At 31.7% G+C, this 13745-nt stretch overlaps 1 protein-coding gene and 1 long non-coding RNA gene across 2 annotated transcripts; both read left to right on the plus strand.

Annotated features, from left to right (window-relative positions):
* Positions 1 to 522: 522 nt before the first annotated feature.
* On the plus strand, positions 523 to 2688 carry LOC148607785 (uncharacterized). The gene is made up of 3 exons (XR_015915224.1): positions 523 to 681; positions 1239 to 1427; positions 2437 to 2688. It is a non-coding gene; the product is annotated as an uncharacterized LOC148607785 (long non-coding RNA).
* Positions 2689 to 10158: 7470 nt separating this feature from the next.
* LOC148607786 (uncharacterized) lies at positions 10159 to 12479 on the plus strand. Its single transcript, XM_088545423.1, has 2 exons — positions 10159 to 10705; positions 11811 to 12479. Exons 1-2 carry the CDS (start codon positions 10273 to 10275, stop codon positions 12080 to 12082), a joined length of 705 nt encoding a protein of 234 aa, XP_088401549.1. The 5' UTR covers positions 10159 to 10272; the 3' UTR covers positions 12083 to 12479.
* The last annotated feature ends 1266 nt before the right edge of the window (positions 12480 to 13745 follow it).

Here is a 13745-nt window from a genome sequence, read left to right on the forward strand (position 1 = left end):
AAACAAAACTAAACATTTAGACTCAAATATGGAAATGTTCTTAGACAAAGAAATACAAGGGACGACAAGAGGAAAACAGACGAACAGACAAAAAATATTCACTTACAAACGAAACCTAATAGTGTACATAGCAGCAAAAGCTGAAATCATACTGAAAGCCAATGGTGATTTCAGATCATCCAGGAAGATGACCATATCCTGTTTCTTCAAGGCATTGACTATGCTCTTTACTGATGAACAAGTCTATGAACAATCACTTCACAAAAACAATTGTTTTTCAAACTTAGAATCTATACCATTTATCCTTCTGCATATAAATTTCAATGACAGGTACATATGACCTTGATGAAAATGTGGACGTGACATCCATTGTAGAATATAAATTACATGTACAGTTATAAAGTAAAAAATAGTCACGAAGAATAAGCAAGGAAAACAAATATTTAATATAAGTCATCTCGTTGAAAATCCGGCTTTTTTAAATTTTCACGGAATCGTTTTTCCCTTCTAATTAGAGTTATAGCGTTAATTTGTACATAGTACTAAGTAAGGACAGTTGTATTTCACGCACCGGCTTTACTTGGTATTCCAGTAGTATTTTATTTTATTGTTTGTGCGTTTACTCTTCAAATATCTGTTTAAAAATGATTTTTTATTTCACTGTTTGGGTTTTGGCTGCAGGCAAGTACATTGTTTGTAATTACTGATATGATAATTAATTTATTTGATTTCTTTTGTCAACATACATCCTAAAATTTATGATTGGCGGATTGATATTTGTGTTGTGACATTTTCGTTGGAAAGTACGAAAGAAAATTTACATGTAAAATATTGTAATTTATTACGTAGACAGCATTCGATTAATCACTGTTATCTATATAATTAATTTTTAGAGTTGTTTTTGAAACAAATAAAAAGGTAAATGTATTTTGTGTCAAACATACACGTATTTCAGACATTTTCCGTTTATTAAAAAATCAAAGGGCAGAATTTCAAGGAATACAATGCATCAATACTTTCATTATTGCAGTAGAAAACAACATCCAATATTTAATGACAATTTTATTTTCGAAGCAATAAAGGATGAAATGGATAAAACAAAAACAAATTATAAATGAATTAATGCATGCATGTTTTCATTTTGTCGTTGCTTGATTGTGTGTGTTTGTTTTTTTGTTTTGTTTTTGTTTTTGTTTATTTTTTTTCCCCATAAAGGTATGCTTACAATGCTTTTTCAGTCGTGATTCGTGGTTGTGCAGCTCCCCCTGAGAATACTTTCCAAAGAAGCGAATCTAAAGCTCGACGGCCAAATGGAAAAACACATTCCAAAATGGAAGATGTGGTCAGACAAAGACCTTTAAGAATACCAAACAATTATTATTTGGCAAAGGTTGTCAATATTGTATACGAGCGTGGTCTGTAGAATTGTAAGTAACGCAATAAATTGTCCAGGTCTTCAAATTATTTAATTTACGTCTGCTACACGTATCGTATAAATAACAAAACTTGAATATTATCGATAAGTTTCTTCGTCGAAATAAAAATGTAAAAAAAAAATGGATAGCAGTCAGTTCAATTTAGCTATCACCATTCGAAAGCATTTGTTTGGACAGACGCAACATGTCATTGCAACAACAAAAAAATAACATATGTAAGTTGATCAAAGTTATATTTTTGAAAAAAAACCTTGACAAAATGACCTTTAATATTTTGTGAGGTATGAAAAAAAATATTCCGCTACCTTTTTATAATGAATCGCTTTTAGGGATGAGGAAGACACATCTTCAATACTGTGTAAAATCTAGAAGTATGATAAATGGAACCGAGCAAAACGAAATCATAGGTGTACACGTTCGTGAAATTAAAATATCAATTTACGTTCGCCCACTATGGTATTAAATAATGTAAAACTTTAATTAAAACCCATCAAAGTATGGGAAAAATTCATATCAGAGGCTTGAACTAATTTTACGAATAATGATAACATGTGACTACATGCTGTTTGCACAAATATTTTGCACAATTTACCACTTTAAATAGTGAATATATGTAATTAAGATTGATTTTTCATTTGGATGGAACATAAGGGAAAACAAGCATCATTTGGATGACAACTACGGAGAAAGTATGCATACACATTAGACAATCGCCAACTTTTTTAATTTGAGAAAAAAACTCAAATATTTTTTATATAGTTTTCGGATCCCTGAAGTAGCCTTAGATTTACTGATCTTCTTAATTTGATCCATATATTAATGTCTTTGTCAATAAGCCACTTGTGTATGTTTTAAACAGGTACAAGGGTTTAAACACATGTACAGAAGAAATGAAATGTTTTAAGTTGAACAAAATCACGTACATTGACTATGATATTGGTATTTATACATAGGTACATGTATAGAAAAACATTTTTAGTATCTTTTATATACCTTTTAGGTCTACGTTCTGACTGTACAGTATAATCTGGAGCACTTAAAAAAGAAACACTTTATTAAGTATCTTCGAAATTCTGAGAGACTTGCCTCTAATTTCAGATTCAGAAGAACTTACCAATACTGGAAAACTATTTGGTACTGGCAATTATTTGTGTGATTAATTAGGAATTTGTTGGGGGGAAGTAAATTATCATCAATAAATGTACAAGAAAACAAAATCACATTACAATAATAAAGTATGCCACAAAGCCACTGTTCGATTACTTCTTAATCGCTTGTGTCAACGAAGTATGGACATACAGATTTTTCATTATACACTATTATTTAGTTACCGCCAAAATTTTTTTCAGTTTCATTCAATCAAAAGACTGGAGTTGGTCAAAAGGTCTGCTGTATCGAAACATCATTTGCCGTCTGTCATATAATAAAGACACAAAACACTCTTATTTCTCAAAAAAGAAATACTTCACATACTTGTACTTAGGGGATGAATTAGAGATCACATTATATATGAAGTTTGTATGGTTCTTGGAATTAACATATATGTACACTATTTAGAAAGATAGGTCAACTAGTTAAAAACTGCTGCTTCCATAAAACTCATCGTTTAAAAAATTGACACACAAATGGGTATATACGTATGTGTTTAAATAATTGGTTATACAAAATTAGCTTGTGCCTATTCATATCTCACATTGGAAGTAACTATGGGATTTAACCATAAAATACACGTTTGGTATTAAATATGGGCAGCTTTTAAAGTTGAACCTAATAATGTTTTGTAGATTTTCTAATATTCTGTAGAAATATGATGTATTTCAAGTTTCGGTGTGCTGAACACGTGTCTCCGTTGTAACTTTTGAACAGCATCGTAAGAATCAAATACATAGGGAGATCTTAATTGAAAAATGATTCATATACGGAAAAAAAACTCAAAACCATAAATATCGAAAAGGGAAACCAGTATAGAAAAGTTCTACAAAATGTTAAACAAAAACATTACGATTCAGGGATTTAGACGTCTTGAATTTTGTAACACTGCAATAATCTGTTATAAATTGGTCAGATAAGTGTAATCATAGGGCTATACAATATACTCATGGACTTTTGTTCAAACAGTAGTTGTATCGATCCAGATGTGCTAACATACATAACCCCACTGATATTAATTTTGCAAACAAGTTTTGATATGCTGAACAAGAATTTCAAAGAATAACGACACCATCAGCAGCATAAGAATCATATACATAGGGTGAACAATCCAAAAGTACTCTAAACAAAACGTTTTGAAAAATGACACCATATTCATCACCGTTTGTCTACCCCGGACTTGACTTTTTATGAGCAACTCGGCGGGTGTTTCTAGAATAGCAGAGGACGCTTACCCTGCCGGTGCACCTGGTCCATGCTCTCAGTTTTAGTGGAGTCCGAGTTGCTCATTTACTTTTGTTACTTTGTATGTATGATTTTAGTTACTTTATGTTCTTTGTTGTGTATGTCTGTTTTTCATGTCTGGTCTTTGTCCCTGGATTACATTCTTTTGATTACCGCTATAACCTTGGTTCCCTTGATTACTCTTTCTTGATTAATTTATGCATACAATAGATATTTTATACTAAGTCTCTAAAACTGTAATCTTTACATATATTTGCAACATTAAGGGTCTCATTTCTGTCTGACAAAAAGTGACCTTACATGCGAAAAGGAGCTTGGGATTGGAAACCGATATGTATTGCGTAGTATATGGGAAAGGCATGCAACTCCATATATTTGAAATCGTGGCAATCTTTTGACACGCTTATGGAATCCTCGTCATATTTAATCAGTGGCGATATTGAACGTTTTTAGTGTAGTACCGATGCATTCCTTAAATCTTTTTCCGAGAACATCCAAAGTGTCTTTTGTTCTCAGAACCAAAGGCGTATTCAAAATATTAATTTTACATAGAGTAGTTTTTCTACCAATTGCAAAGCTTGGCCCGTGGTGCGAGAATGTTTACAATGAGCGCTGTCACCAAGTGATTATAATGTGCATAAAAAGGCCAATACATAAAGTGATGTATCTTAAGTAAAGTTGATGTTAAAAGCATCAAATATGATATTTATTCTTGATGTTGTACATTATATCTATACATTTTGCAAATTATTCCTATACATGTTGTACATTACACCTATACAGGTTGTACATTACACCTATACAGGTTGTACATTATACCTATACAGGTTGTACATCACACCTACACAGGTTGTACATTATACCTATATAGGTTGTACATTACACCTATACAGGTTGTACATTATACCTATTCATGTTGTACATTATACCTATACAGGTTGTACATTATACCTATACAGGTTGTACATTATACCTATAGTTTGATTACATGACGGAAACTACTCAAGAACATATATAACTGTTGTTGATCATTAACATGTTCACACTGTAAACATGATAAGTCATAATTTTTATCTATAGTCGTGTTTCATATTAATGATAAACATAAGCTCTCATTAGCTTTTATGAATACATAAATTTATGAACAGCAGTTTTTTGAAGAATTTGATGAATCTTAAAATTATTCTAAAAACTGATGTATATAAATTTATGTCCTTCACAGGAATAAAATGTATATGATTTTTCATGCAGAAAAAAGTTATGTTCATGTGCATGTACAATACATTTATCATTTTCAAATCATCTCTTTTCAGTGTCATCACTAAAAGTATTTGTATACAGAAGAGTATTAATTTATCTTTCATACAGTACCGTCATTGATGGAGAACAAATAAATGCTCAAAGGACAGAAAGGCACATTTTATTCATAACTGGACAGACAGAAAGTGCCAAATATTATATTCTAAAACTAATTTATTAAAGATAATTCAAATAGATAGAGACCAGCCCATACCTCTTTTTTGCCTTAATTTAATCAATTAAGTGCTTTTAACTTTGCCTTAATTTTTTTCTTCACGTCACTCAGTTGTTATTATATAAGCGAAAAGCATACCAAAAATAAAACGTAATCAATTAAGTGCTTTTAACATCGAAATTTGAAAGCAGCCAGTTGAAATGTACATTTTAAGTGCAATGCGAAAACGTCTACTCGGCCAAAATAATATTCAATTCAATAAATATACTTATAGAAAAAAAAACTTCACAGCTATGAAAAAATGTGCCTGTTAATGAAATATTTCAAGTATCTTAGAAATATATAGCACTTTTTGTATGACAGTATCAACAAACAAGTTACTTAATCAAAATCGTTTTAATGAGTTGGAGTATTTTGCAGTCAGTCGCATATTTTCACAATACCTCAAGCTACTTATTCCTCGTCAAATATCAACATTTATTAAAATAATAATAAAAATCATAAAATAATAAAATACTGATGCAATATGTCCCCTTATTTAACAATATTGATTTCCATATAAACAATTTGTGGACAACAAAAATATTTATTTTCGCACTTGCAAACAAATAATAAATTCTTACTTAGCTCATGGTTTCGACCCCTTCAAGAAATACGTGGTCTGTACCTTAGTTTAAGTAATTTTATTATTCTTATTGTTTCAAACTTTCAGTCAAACCCTTAACAAATGTTTTACCATGCCTACTACGTTATATTGTCAGATCTTTTATACACATATCGATTTCCTGCCACTTTTATATTGTTCTTCACAAATGAAATGTTATATTTTTTTTAATCTGCCCTTATAAAGTCCTTAAACTTTTCCGGAATCTTCTGTTTTTTGTACATTATATAATAATCACTTCTGAACAGCGCTTGGGGTTTGCGTACTTGCATTTCCGAACCAAGCTTTGCATTGATAGAAAAGTTTGTGACTACTTTTGGGTTGAATTCTCAGTTTTTTCTGAGAATTAAGCCAAAAATTGGAAATTTTCGAACAATTATGCATCAGTACCACACTGAACACATTTGATGTCGCCACTGATTAAAAATGACGATGATTCCATAAGCTTGTACCAACATTTACACGATTTCAAATATATGGAGTTGCATGCTTTTTAACTAAGTTTATATTCTTATCATATTTTTTTACGATATTTTTTTTTACATTTAGCGGGATTCGCACCACTCCTCTCTTCCGATATCTATGACTACTCCGCCTGCACTAAGTCTAACGCTCTAGACCACTTGACCAACAATGCTATATACACATATATCTTTTTAAAAGTGATACTACCTCGAAAGTAAATCTAGAAGGCGAACATTAGAATATCGTTTGTTAGATAGGACAACATCTAATGGTATTGGAAAAGTAATTAAGGGAACCAAGATTCTTGAGAAAATCATAAGAGGGTAATCTATGGGAAACAGACACACACAACAAAGACTATAAAATAACTAAAATAATACGGCAACTCGGTGTCCACTGAAAACTGAGGTTAGACAGTATAGGAAATGCAACAGGATTCAAGAAAAATCATACCAACTGTTTCCATACGATGAATTATTGGTATGTACTGAACATATTTTTAGCTATGCATTTTCATTTCTGAATGGTCTTGTTCGTAATTTTAGGTAAAGAAGCTATTGCCGAGAACATCTAATGGTATTGGAAAAGTAATTAAGGGAACCAAGATTCTTGAGAAAATCGAAAAAGGGTAATCCATGGGAAACAGACACACACAACAAATGATATAAAATAACTAAAATAATATGGCAACTCGGTCTCCACTGAAAACTGAGGTTAGACAGTATAGGAAATGCAACAGGATTCAAGAAAAATCATACCAACTGTTTCCATGCAATGAAGTATTGGTATGTACTGAACATATTTTTAGCTATGCATTTTCATTTCTGAATGGTCTTGTTCGTAATTTTAGGTAAAGAAGCTATTGCCGAGAACTGAATTAACGTAAATGTGAGGAACTATTTAACTATTTTGTTTTTTATCTAGGAAGATTGGAAACCATTTTTGATCTTAGCTCTATATAACTGGGTTTAGACCACGCTTTTCTCGTTTGTATTTTACGAATGTGTGATAGCTTCTTGTCCTGTATTTATTGTATGCAAAATTGATAAACATATTTTGTTAGTAATTAAAACCCATGGCAACGTTAATAAAATGGTATAAATTAGAGGTATCATATCTATAAGATACATGGAATAATTGATAGATTGATTGTTTTGGGTTTAACGCCCGAGCAGCAATACTTCAGCTATATTCAGGCAATGAACATAAAATGGGATGATAAAATGAATATGAAATGATGATGATGAAATGAAAAAAGGGATGTAATACAAGGATGATAGGGTCAACAAATTGTGATTGCCACAAGATTAAAGTGAGGGATGGGTAGGGTCGGGCAATTTAACCTCCTGTGGCGGAGCGCTAAGGTTCCTACTTCTATCGAATACCACAGCAGGGTTCTTTAACGTGTGAGGAACGTGGCATCTTTCCCAACACGGTGCACCACTATGGTTTGCGGTCAGATTTACCTTATTATAGCCTGACAACCCCAACATATAACACGCCAGGGGTACCCCATTCCACCACCTGCGGCACACAACAAAATTGGGCAGAGCGTCTAGCCCATGGCTAGGTTTCTGGGCACTATCGAATAAAATGCTTTTCCTCCGACCAACATGTCTTGTTAGTGTCTGTCTATTTATTCTGTTGTGTTGTACCTGGTATTCCTAAATGGCCTATCATTGATATTTAAGAGCTGCTGTCAATGCCCATTCAGTATTGAATTGAATAGGTTTATCGTTTTTGAAATACAACGTGCATAGCATATGAATGTTATTGCTTCATAGAGACAAAAGACAATGCATATATTTCGATACCAATCAATTTTGGAATTAAATAATTCAGTAAAACACAACTACTGTGGCATTTATCAGTTCTTAAGTAGTAGTCGTTGTAAGAATCATGCAAAATCTGTAATATGTGATACACTCCAAAAAGGCTACTCATTTTTATTTCTGTTATAAAGTTACTTACATGTTTCAACCTGTCTGCTCTAAGGAGATAATCCACTTTGAAAATTCAATAGTTTCTATTGTTTTTATAATGTCATTTACAGAGTTATCACCCTTAATTTTGAATTCTACAATACATACTACATAAATTTTATCTCTTAAGTACATGGGTTGTATGAAAAGCCACATGTTAATTTCTTTTTATTGTAGTATTTTAAACAAATATCAAAAATAAAAATATGTAGGCTTTCCAACCATGAATCACATTTTGCATGATTCTTATCTGGAGTGCTACTTAAATGTATTTGTTGTCTATCACATAGTTATTAAGATGAATCTCGTTGAAAATAAAATCATCAATCATTCACTCCCAGACTTTTTCATGAAGGAAACAAAAATACAAAAATAAATAAATAAATAAATAAGTAAATAAAATAACACGAGATTCATTTTTATTTTTAACCATTTCTAGAGAATGGTTATTTGCAATGTTTTAGAGATAACAAATTAATGACTTAGGTACACTGACTAAATGCATATAAAATATTCATTAAAACAAGAAAATGATATGAAAAATATAGGTTTCTTCATCCCATTATTCTTTTTTTCTATATTCGACTTGTAGATGAACTCAATATCTATTTCAGGAAAAAAAATAAAAGCTTAAATTTCCAATTGACAACATTTCATCTTTTCTCGCATAATGTCAATAAATTTTATCATCGGAACGTGACACCGTAAACGTTGTCGCGAAAAGTACCCAGTTTGACAGTTTTCTAAGATGACCGCAAGTTCTACTTTGCAATAATGGTTAAAAGTGGTATCTATTTAATATTTCATATTTGGACAAGAATTTGGGGTAAGTAAATCCTTTTTTTACCGTTTCGAACTTAAAATTCCGCTTTACTGCTTTCCTCAATAATTGAATGCAGATATTAAGTCGTAAGCCTAAATGAATGTATTTTCAAAAGACGTCGTTCCTCTTGTTTACCTTTCATTCTTTTAGTTTTATTTGGTGGTCAAAACGATGTGCCCAAAAAAGACTTAACGTTTACAATTCGTACCATTAACATCCTGATTTCGGATTTCACTTTGCAGATGCAATGCGTTTAAATGACAACACTAAGGTACGATTATGACGTATCAAGGGCCATGAAACCTGACCAAATATTTAAGTCTAAGATTGTTCCTTATTGATTGTGGTGCAATTAAATCACAGGGCTTTAATTGGTCGGAATTGCAACGGAAGTAAAGAATATTCTCAAGATTTGTGTCCAGGAGTACACTGTTCCCTTGTTTACCTACTTCATATGTTTTTCTTGATGCAACATGCAAGGCAATTTAGCTACACGCTTTAATTGATCGGAATTACAATAGAAGTTGAGAATATTCTCAAGTTTTGCATCCAGGTTTACACTGTACCCTTGTTTAAATACTTTTCCTTGATACATTATGCAAGACAATCTAGCTACATGCTTTCAAGTTAAACCACTTTTATTCTGATTTCACTTTGATTTAAACATGATATTAAGTGATCTGCTTTAAATTCAGTTCAATCAATTGGATTTCAATTTTTGATTTTTATTCAGCGACTTTTATATAATGATTCTAATATCTTTCTCTCTGTCATTCCGCAAAGCTGTTCGTCCTTCCGGTTTTTGTTTTCTAGATCACTTTTAAACCACTGGATTAACTTGATTGAACTTGTAGTAAATGACATTATGCATTTGGTATTTTGATTTTGAAAAGAATTAATACGCGGTATTGAAATTATAATAAAGGCTTAGATGGATTGAACTTCCTGAGTTGTTACATTTTTCAACTTATATTTCAGGAGGCAAATTAGGAGAACTATGGTTTTTGACACCTGACAATGGACCTTACAGCGCTATGAATGACCCACAAGTTTACAAATACTACACAGATCTGTCAGAATATGAGTTTATTCGCGGCTACGACATTGAGCTGAATTTCAGTGTTAGTGCGTATGGGGACAAATGTTCGTACGCATTTTTGCTTTTATCATCATCAGTGTCATTAAATTCGTCTGATTTTTATGAAATATTTTTAGGAAATGCAACGACAATTGTAAGGAAGCGATCATATATGGATGTATTTGTTCAGTCATATATACCAATGCCGTACACATGTAATGACTTTCGTGAATTTTATCTGAAAATAACTGCAGGGGGTCTCATCACATTACATACATCATATGGGCATGAAGCGGTCAAATGGAATGACCCTGATCCAATTAATATAAAAGGACTTGGTATTAAGACTGGATATGGTGATAGCGGAACATGGATAATCAAACACACAGGTAGGTCAGTGCTGAACTGTTCTTACTTCTAGTATGAGATTCTCCATCGTTCCAGTAACAAAAGCATTAATAGCACTAGCGTACATGAAATTTTCATGTGCAATGTCTATTAAATACGTATAGTTACTCCTTAATAACTGAATATATTTGTGGATCACAACTATCTTAGACCAGTGTTACGATTCCAATATTTTCTTTACAAAACACATTTGCATTTTACTTCAGGGAATATACACTCTATTTTTGACAATAACTTTTATTTTAAATCGGGATTATGTTTTTTGCTACAAATTAGTTGCAATTGACGGGAGAAAGAATTATATTCTACATTTATTACAAATTATCTCTCGGAATTATACATGAAATGTGAAATTAGGATAGAATTTTCTTCCTTTGGAGTCTCTGACAATGACTGTATTTCTTCATGCGTACCGACATTTGATACCCAACGTCCGTATAAAATTTCATCGAAATCCTTTGTGCAACATAGAAAGTAACAGGTAAAAACTTTAAGAGTGAATGATCTACATTTACATATGGCGTCCTACCCTTCTTATATAACTTCATTGAAATCCCTTTTGCGGTCTAAGGAGTTGCATGTATAAGAAATATAAGCAGACGAACGGAAAAACAGACAGATAGGGTGATTCCTACATACCTATAAATACTGTTTGCCGGGAGATTGGTATGAATATAAAACGCCCATTTAGTAAAGTTAACCACAAAAAGCACTTCTTAAACACGTCCATGTAATAGAGTCTATAGATTGAATATCCATGTGTGTTTTTACTTGCGCTGTTTTAACAAAGTTCGCTTTGGTGACGTGACTTGCATTAAAACTGTACGCTAAATTGGAATAAAACTATACGGATTAAATCTAGAATGTTTGATCGGGTCTTTGCATGTTTTCATTACCAATGTAAAAATTTCGCAAATGTTAAGAAGATTATTTCGAAAAAGAAGTGCAGATCATAATTGTAACAATAAATAAAATTAAAAAATAAAACAAAACAATAAAATTATCTATACCTGGTTATTCTTAAATGGAATCTCTTAAAATTTGATTGGCGTAAATGTATTCGACGTGGATTCTTTATTTACCCAGGTCAATATGATGGATTTTTCTGTAGCAAGAGAAATACCTATGGTAACATGATCCGTCTCCATGGTGACTTAACAGAAAACAGAGTTGGTTGTGCTGCAATGTGCGGGAGAAACAGTGACTGTTTAGGATTTAATATAAATAGATATTCAAACCAATGTCAATTGTTGTCAACTGGGCAACCGGTTACATCAATTAACTCAACTGGCTGGAGATTTTTCACCAAACGTCTCAATAACAATAAAATATGTTTAGCTGCCATAACCGGGAGCTAGACTTGAAGATTTTTTAGTGATAATTATAACAAGACATCGACAGTTATATTTTGTTTGGTTGATTGCGTATTATCACTGGTCTATTTACAGTTATTTTATTTAACATTTCCTTAGGAAAAGAGAGATAAATGAACGTCGACTCGAGCTCGTAAAAAAACGCGACCAAGGGAACTTAAAGCATTTCTTTAGATGAGTAATTTTTAAGGCGTTTGTATTATTTTCTTGTATTGGACTATACATGCAAAAGTGTAAAAAGAATTGTAAACATTTATTCAGTACTTAATTTTAAGAAAAAAAATCATATGTTATATATTTAAACAGTCCGACAATACTAATTTATTTGGACTTCAAGCACATGATTCTACCTGAGAAGTATATTTTCAATAAAACATTGTCTGACCGACCCATGTTTGTTGTGTCTATATTATATTCATGTGGATTTTCATTAAAAAGTGGTATTAATCACTAATTACGGTTACTATTACAGTTTAAGTTAAAAGTTTTTCTATGTCGACCTATAATCATGTAAGAACACCTTAAATTTGGACCATTGTTTAAATTCAAAGTTGTAGAAAATCTAGTTAACTAGTACAAGTTTCAAAGTGAATATTTGACTTAGTTGTAAGTCCCATACCGGCAATTTTGGAAACTTAAATTTTGTATTCTTACCGTCCGTCCGTCATTCCTGGAAAACAAGCTCTCAGCACTTTTTTCGACATGCATGCAGATATACATTTGATATTTAGTAACATGCTTTACCATTGCAATGCAAGTTACAGACCAATTTCGGTTTTTTTTTCGTTGTTGTTGTTGTTGTTGTTTTTTCTTTTGTTTTGTTTTTTGTTTTGTTTTTGTTTTGTGTTTTGTTTATTTGTTTGCTTGTTTTTTGTTGTTGTTTTTTTTTTTTTTTTTTGGGGGGGGGTCCATTGATTTTTGATGTGTTATGACCCATGTACTTAGAAAATTAACGTAGACTCATTTTTACCTTTTTATAACTTGCGACAACATTTGTAGTACACGGATTAAAACATTGGACAGCCTAAGTTCATTACTATGTTACTTGCGTTCGTAGCCATCAATTAGCTAAAGATACTTATTTACTTTTATTCAACGCTTGTCAAGAGCTCCAACAGTGTTAGGAAAAGGAACTGAAAACAAACACTAGTATGGATTAATTTATTCGAGTCAAATTCTTAAATTGATGTTATATTTTACATAATTCTATTTTTTTTTCTGTAATTCAATAACATAAAACAAAAAAGCATGATTTGGTTTCATTTTCACCTATCGGTGTGTATGTGTATTTTAGTCAGATGGTGATATATTTCTTTATTTACTAGTAGTTGATACTAAGTAAATGATTTTTTGCGCAAAATTAGACGGATTTCAATCGACCGAAACTTCATTTGCTCTGTCATCTTCCGTAAATGACTTCAGTGACGTGAAACATGAGAGAGTTCTATTTGTTTCCAAAGATCAATTGCACATAATACATACACAGTGCATTTTTCATCGCAACGTTTATGATTTCCTTTATTTTCACTTTCTTTTCATAGTCATTCTAATTATACAACAGAACGGTTGAAAAATATTGTATTACCGTTAACGCGGCATTGATGACATATATGCTTAATAATTAAAATTTTCACTTGTGTTAGCTCAA

Source organism: Perna viridis, chromosome 9, assembly GCF_037379345.1.
Source record: "Perna viridis isolate PV_CMFRI_1.1 ecotype Kerala chromosome 9, ASM3737934v1, whole genome shotgun sequence".
Taxonomy (NCBI): domain Eukaryota; kingdom Metazoa; phylum Mollusca; class Bivalvia; order Mytilida; family Mytilidae; genus Perna; species Perna viridis.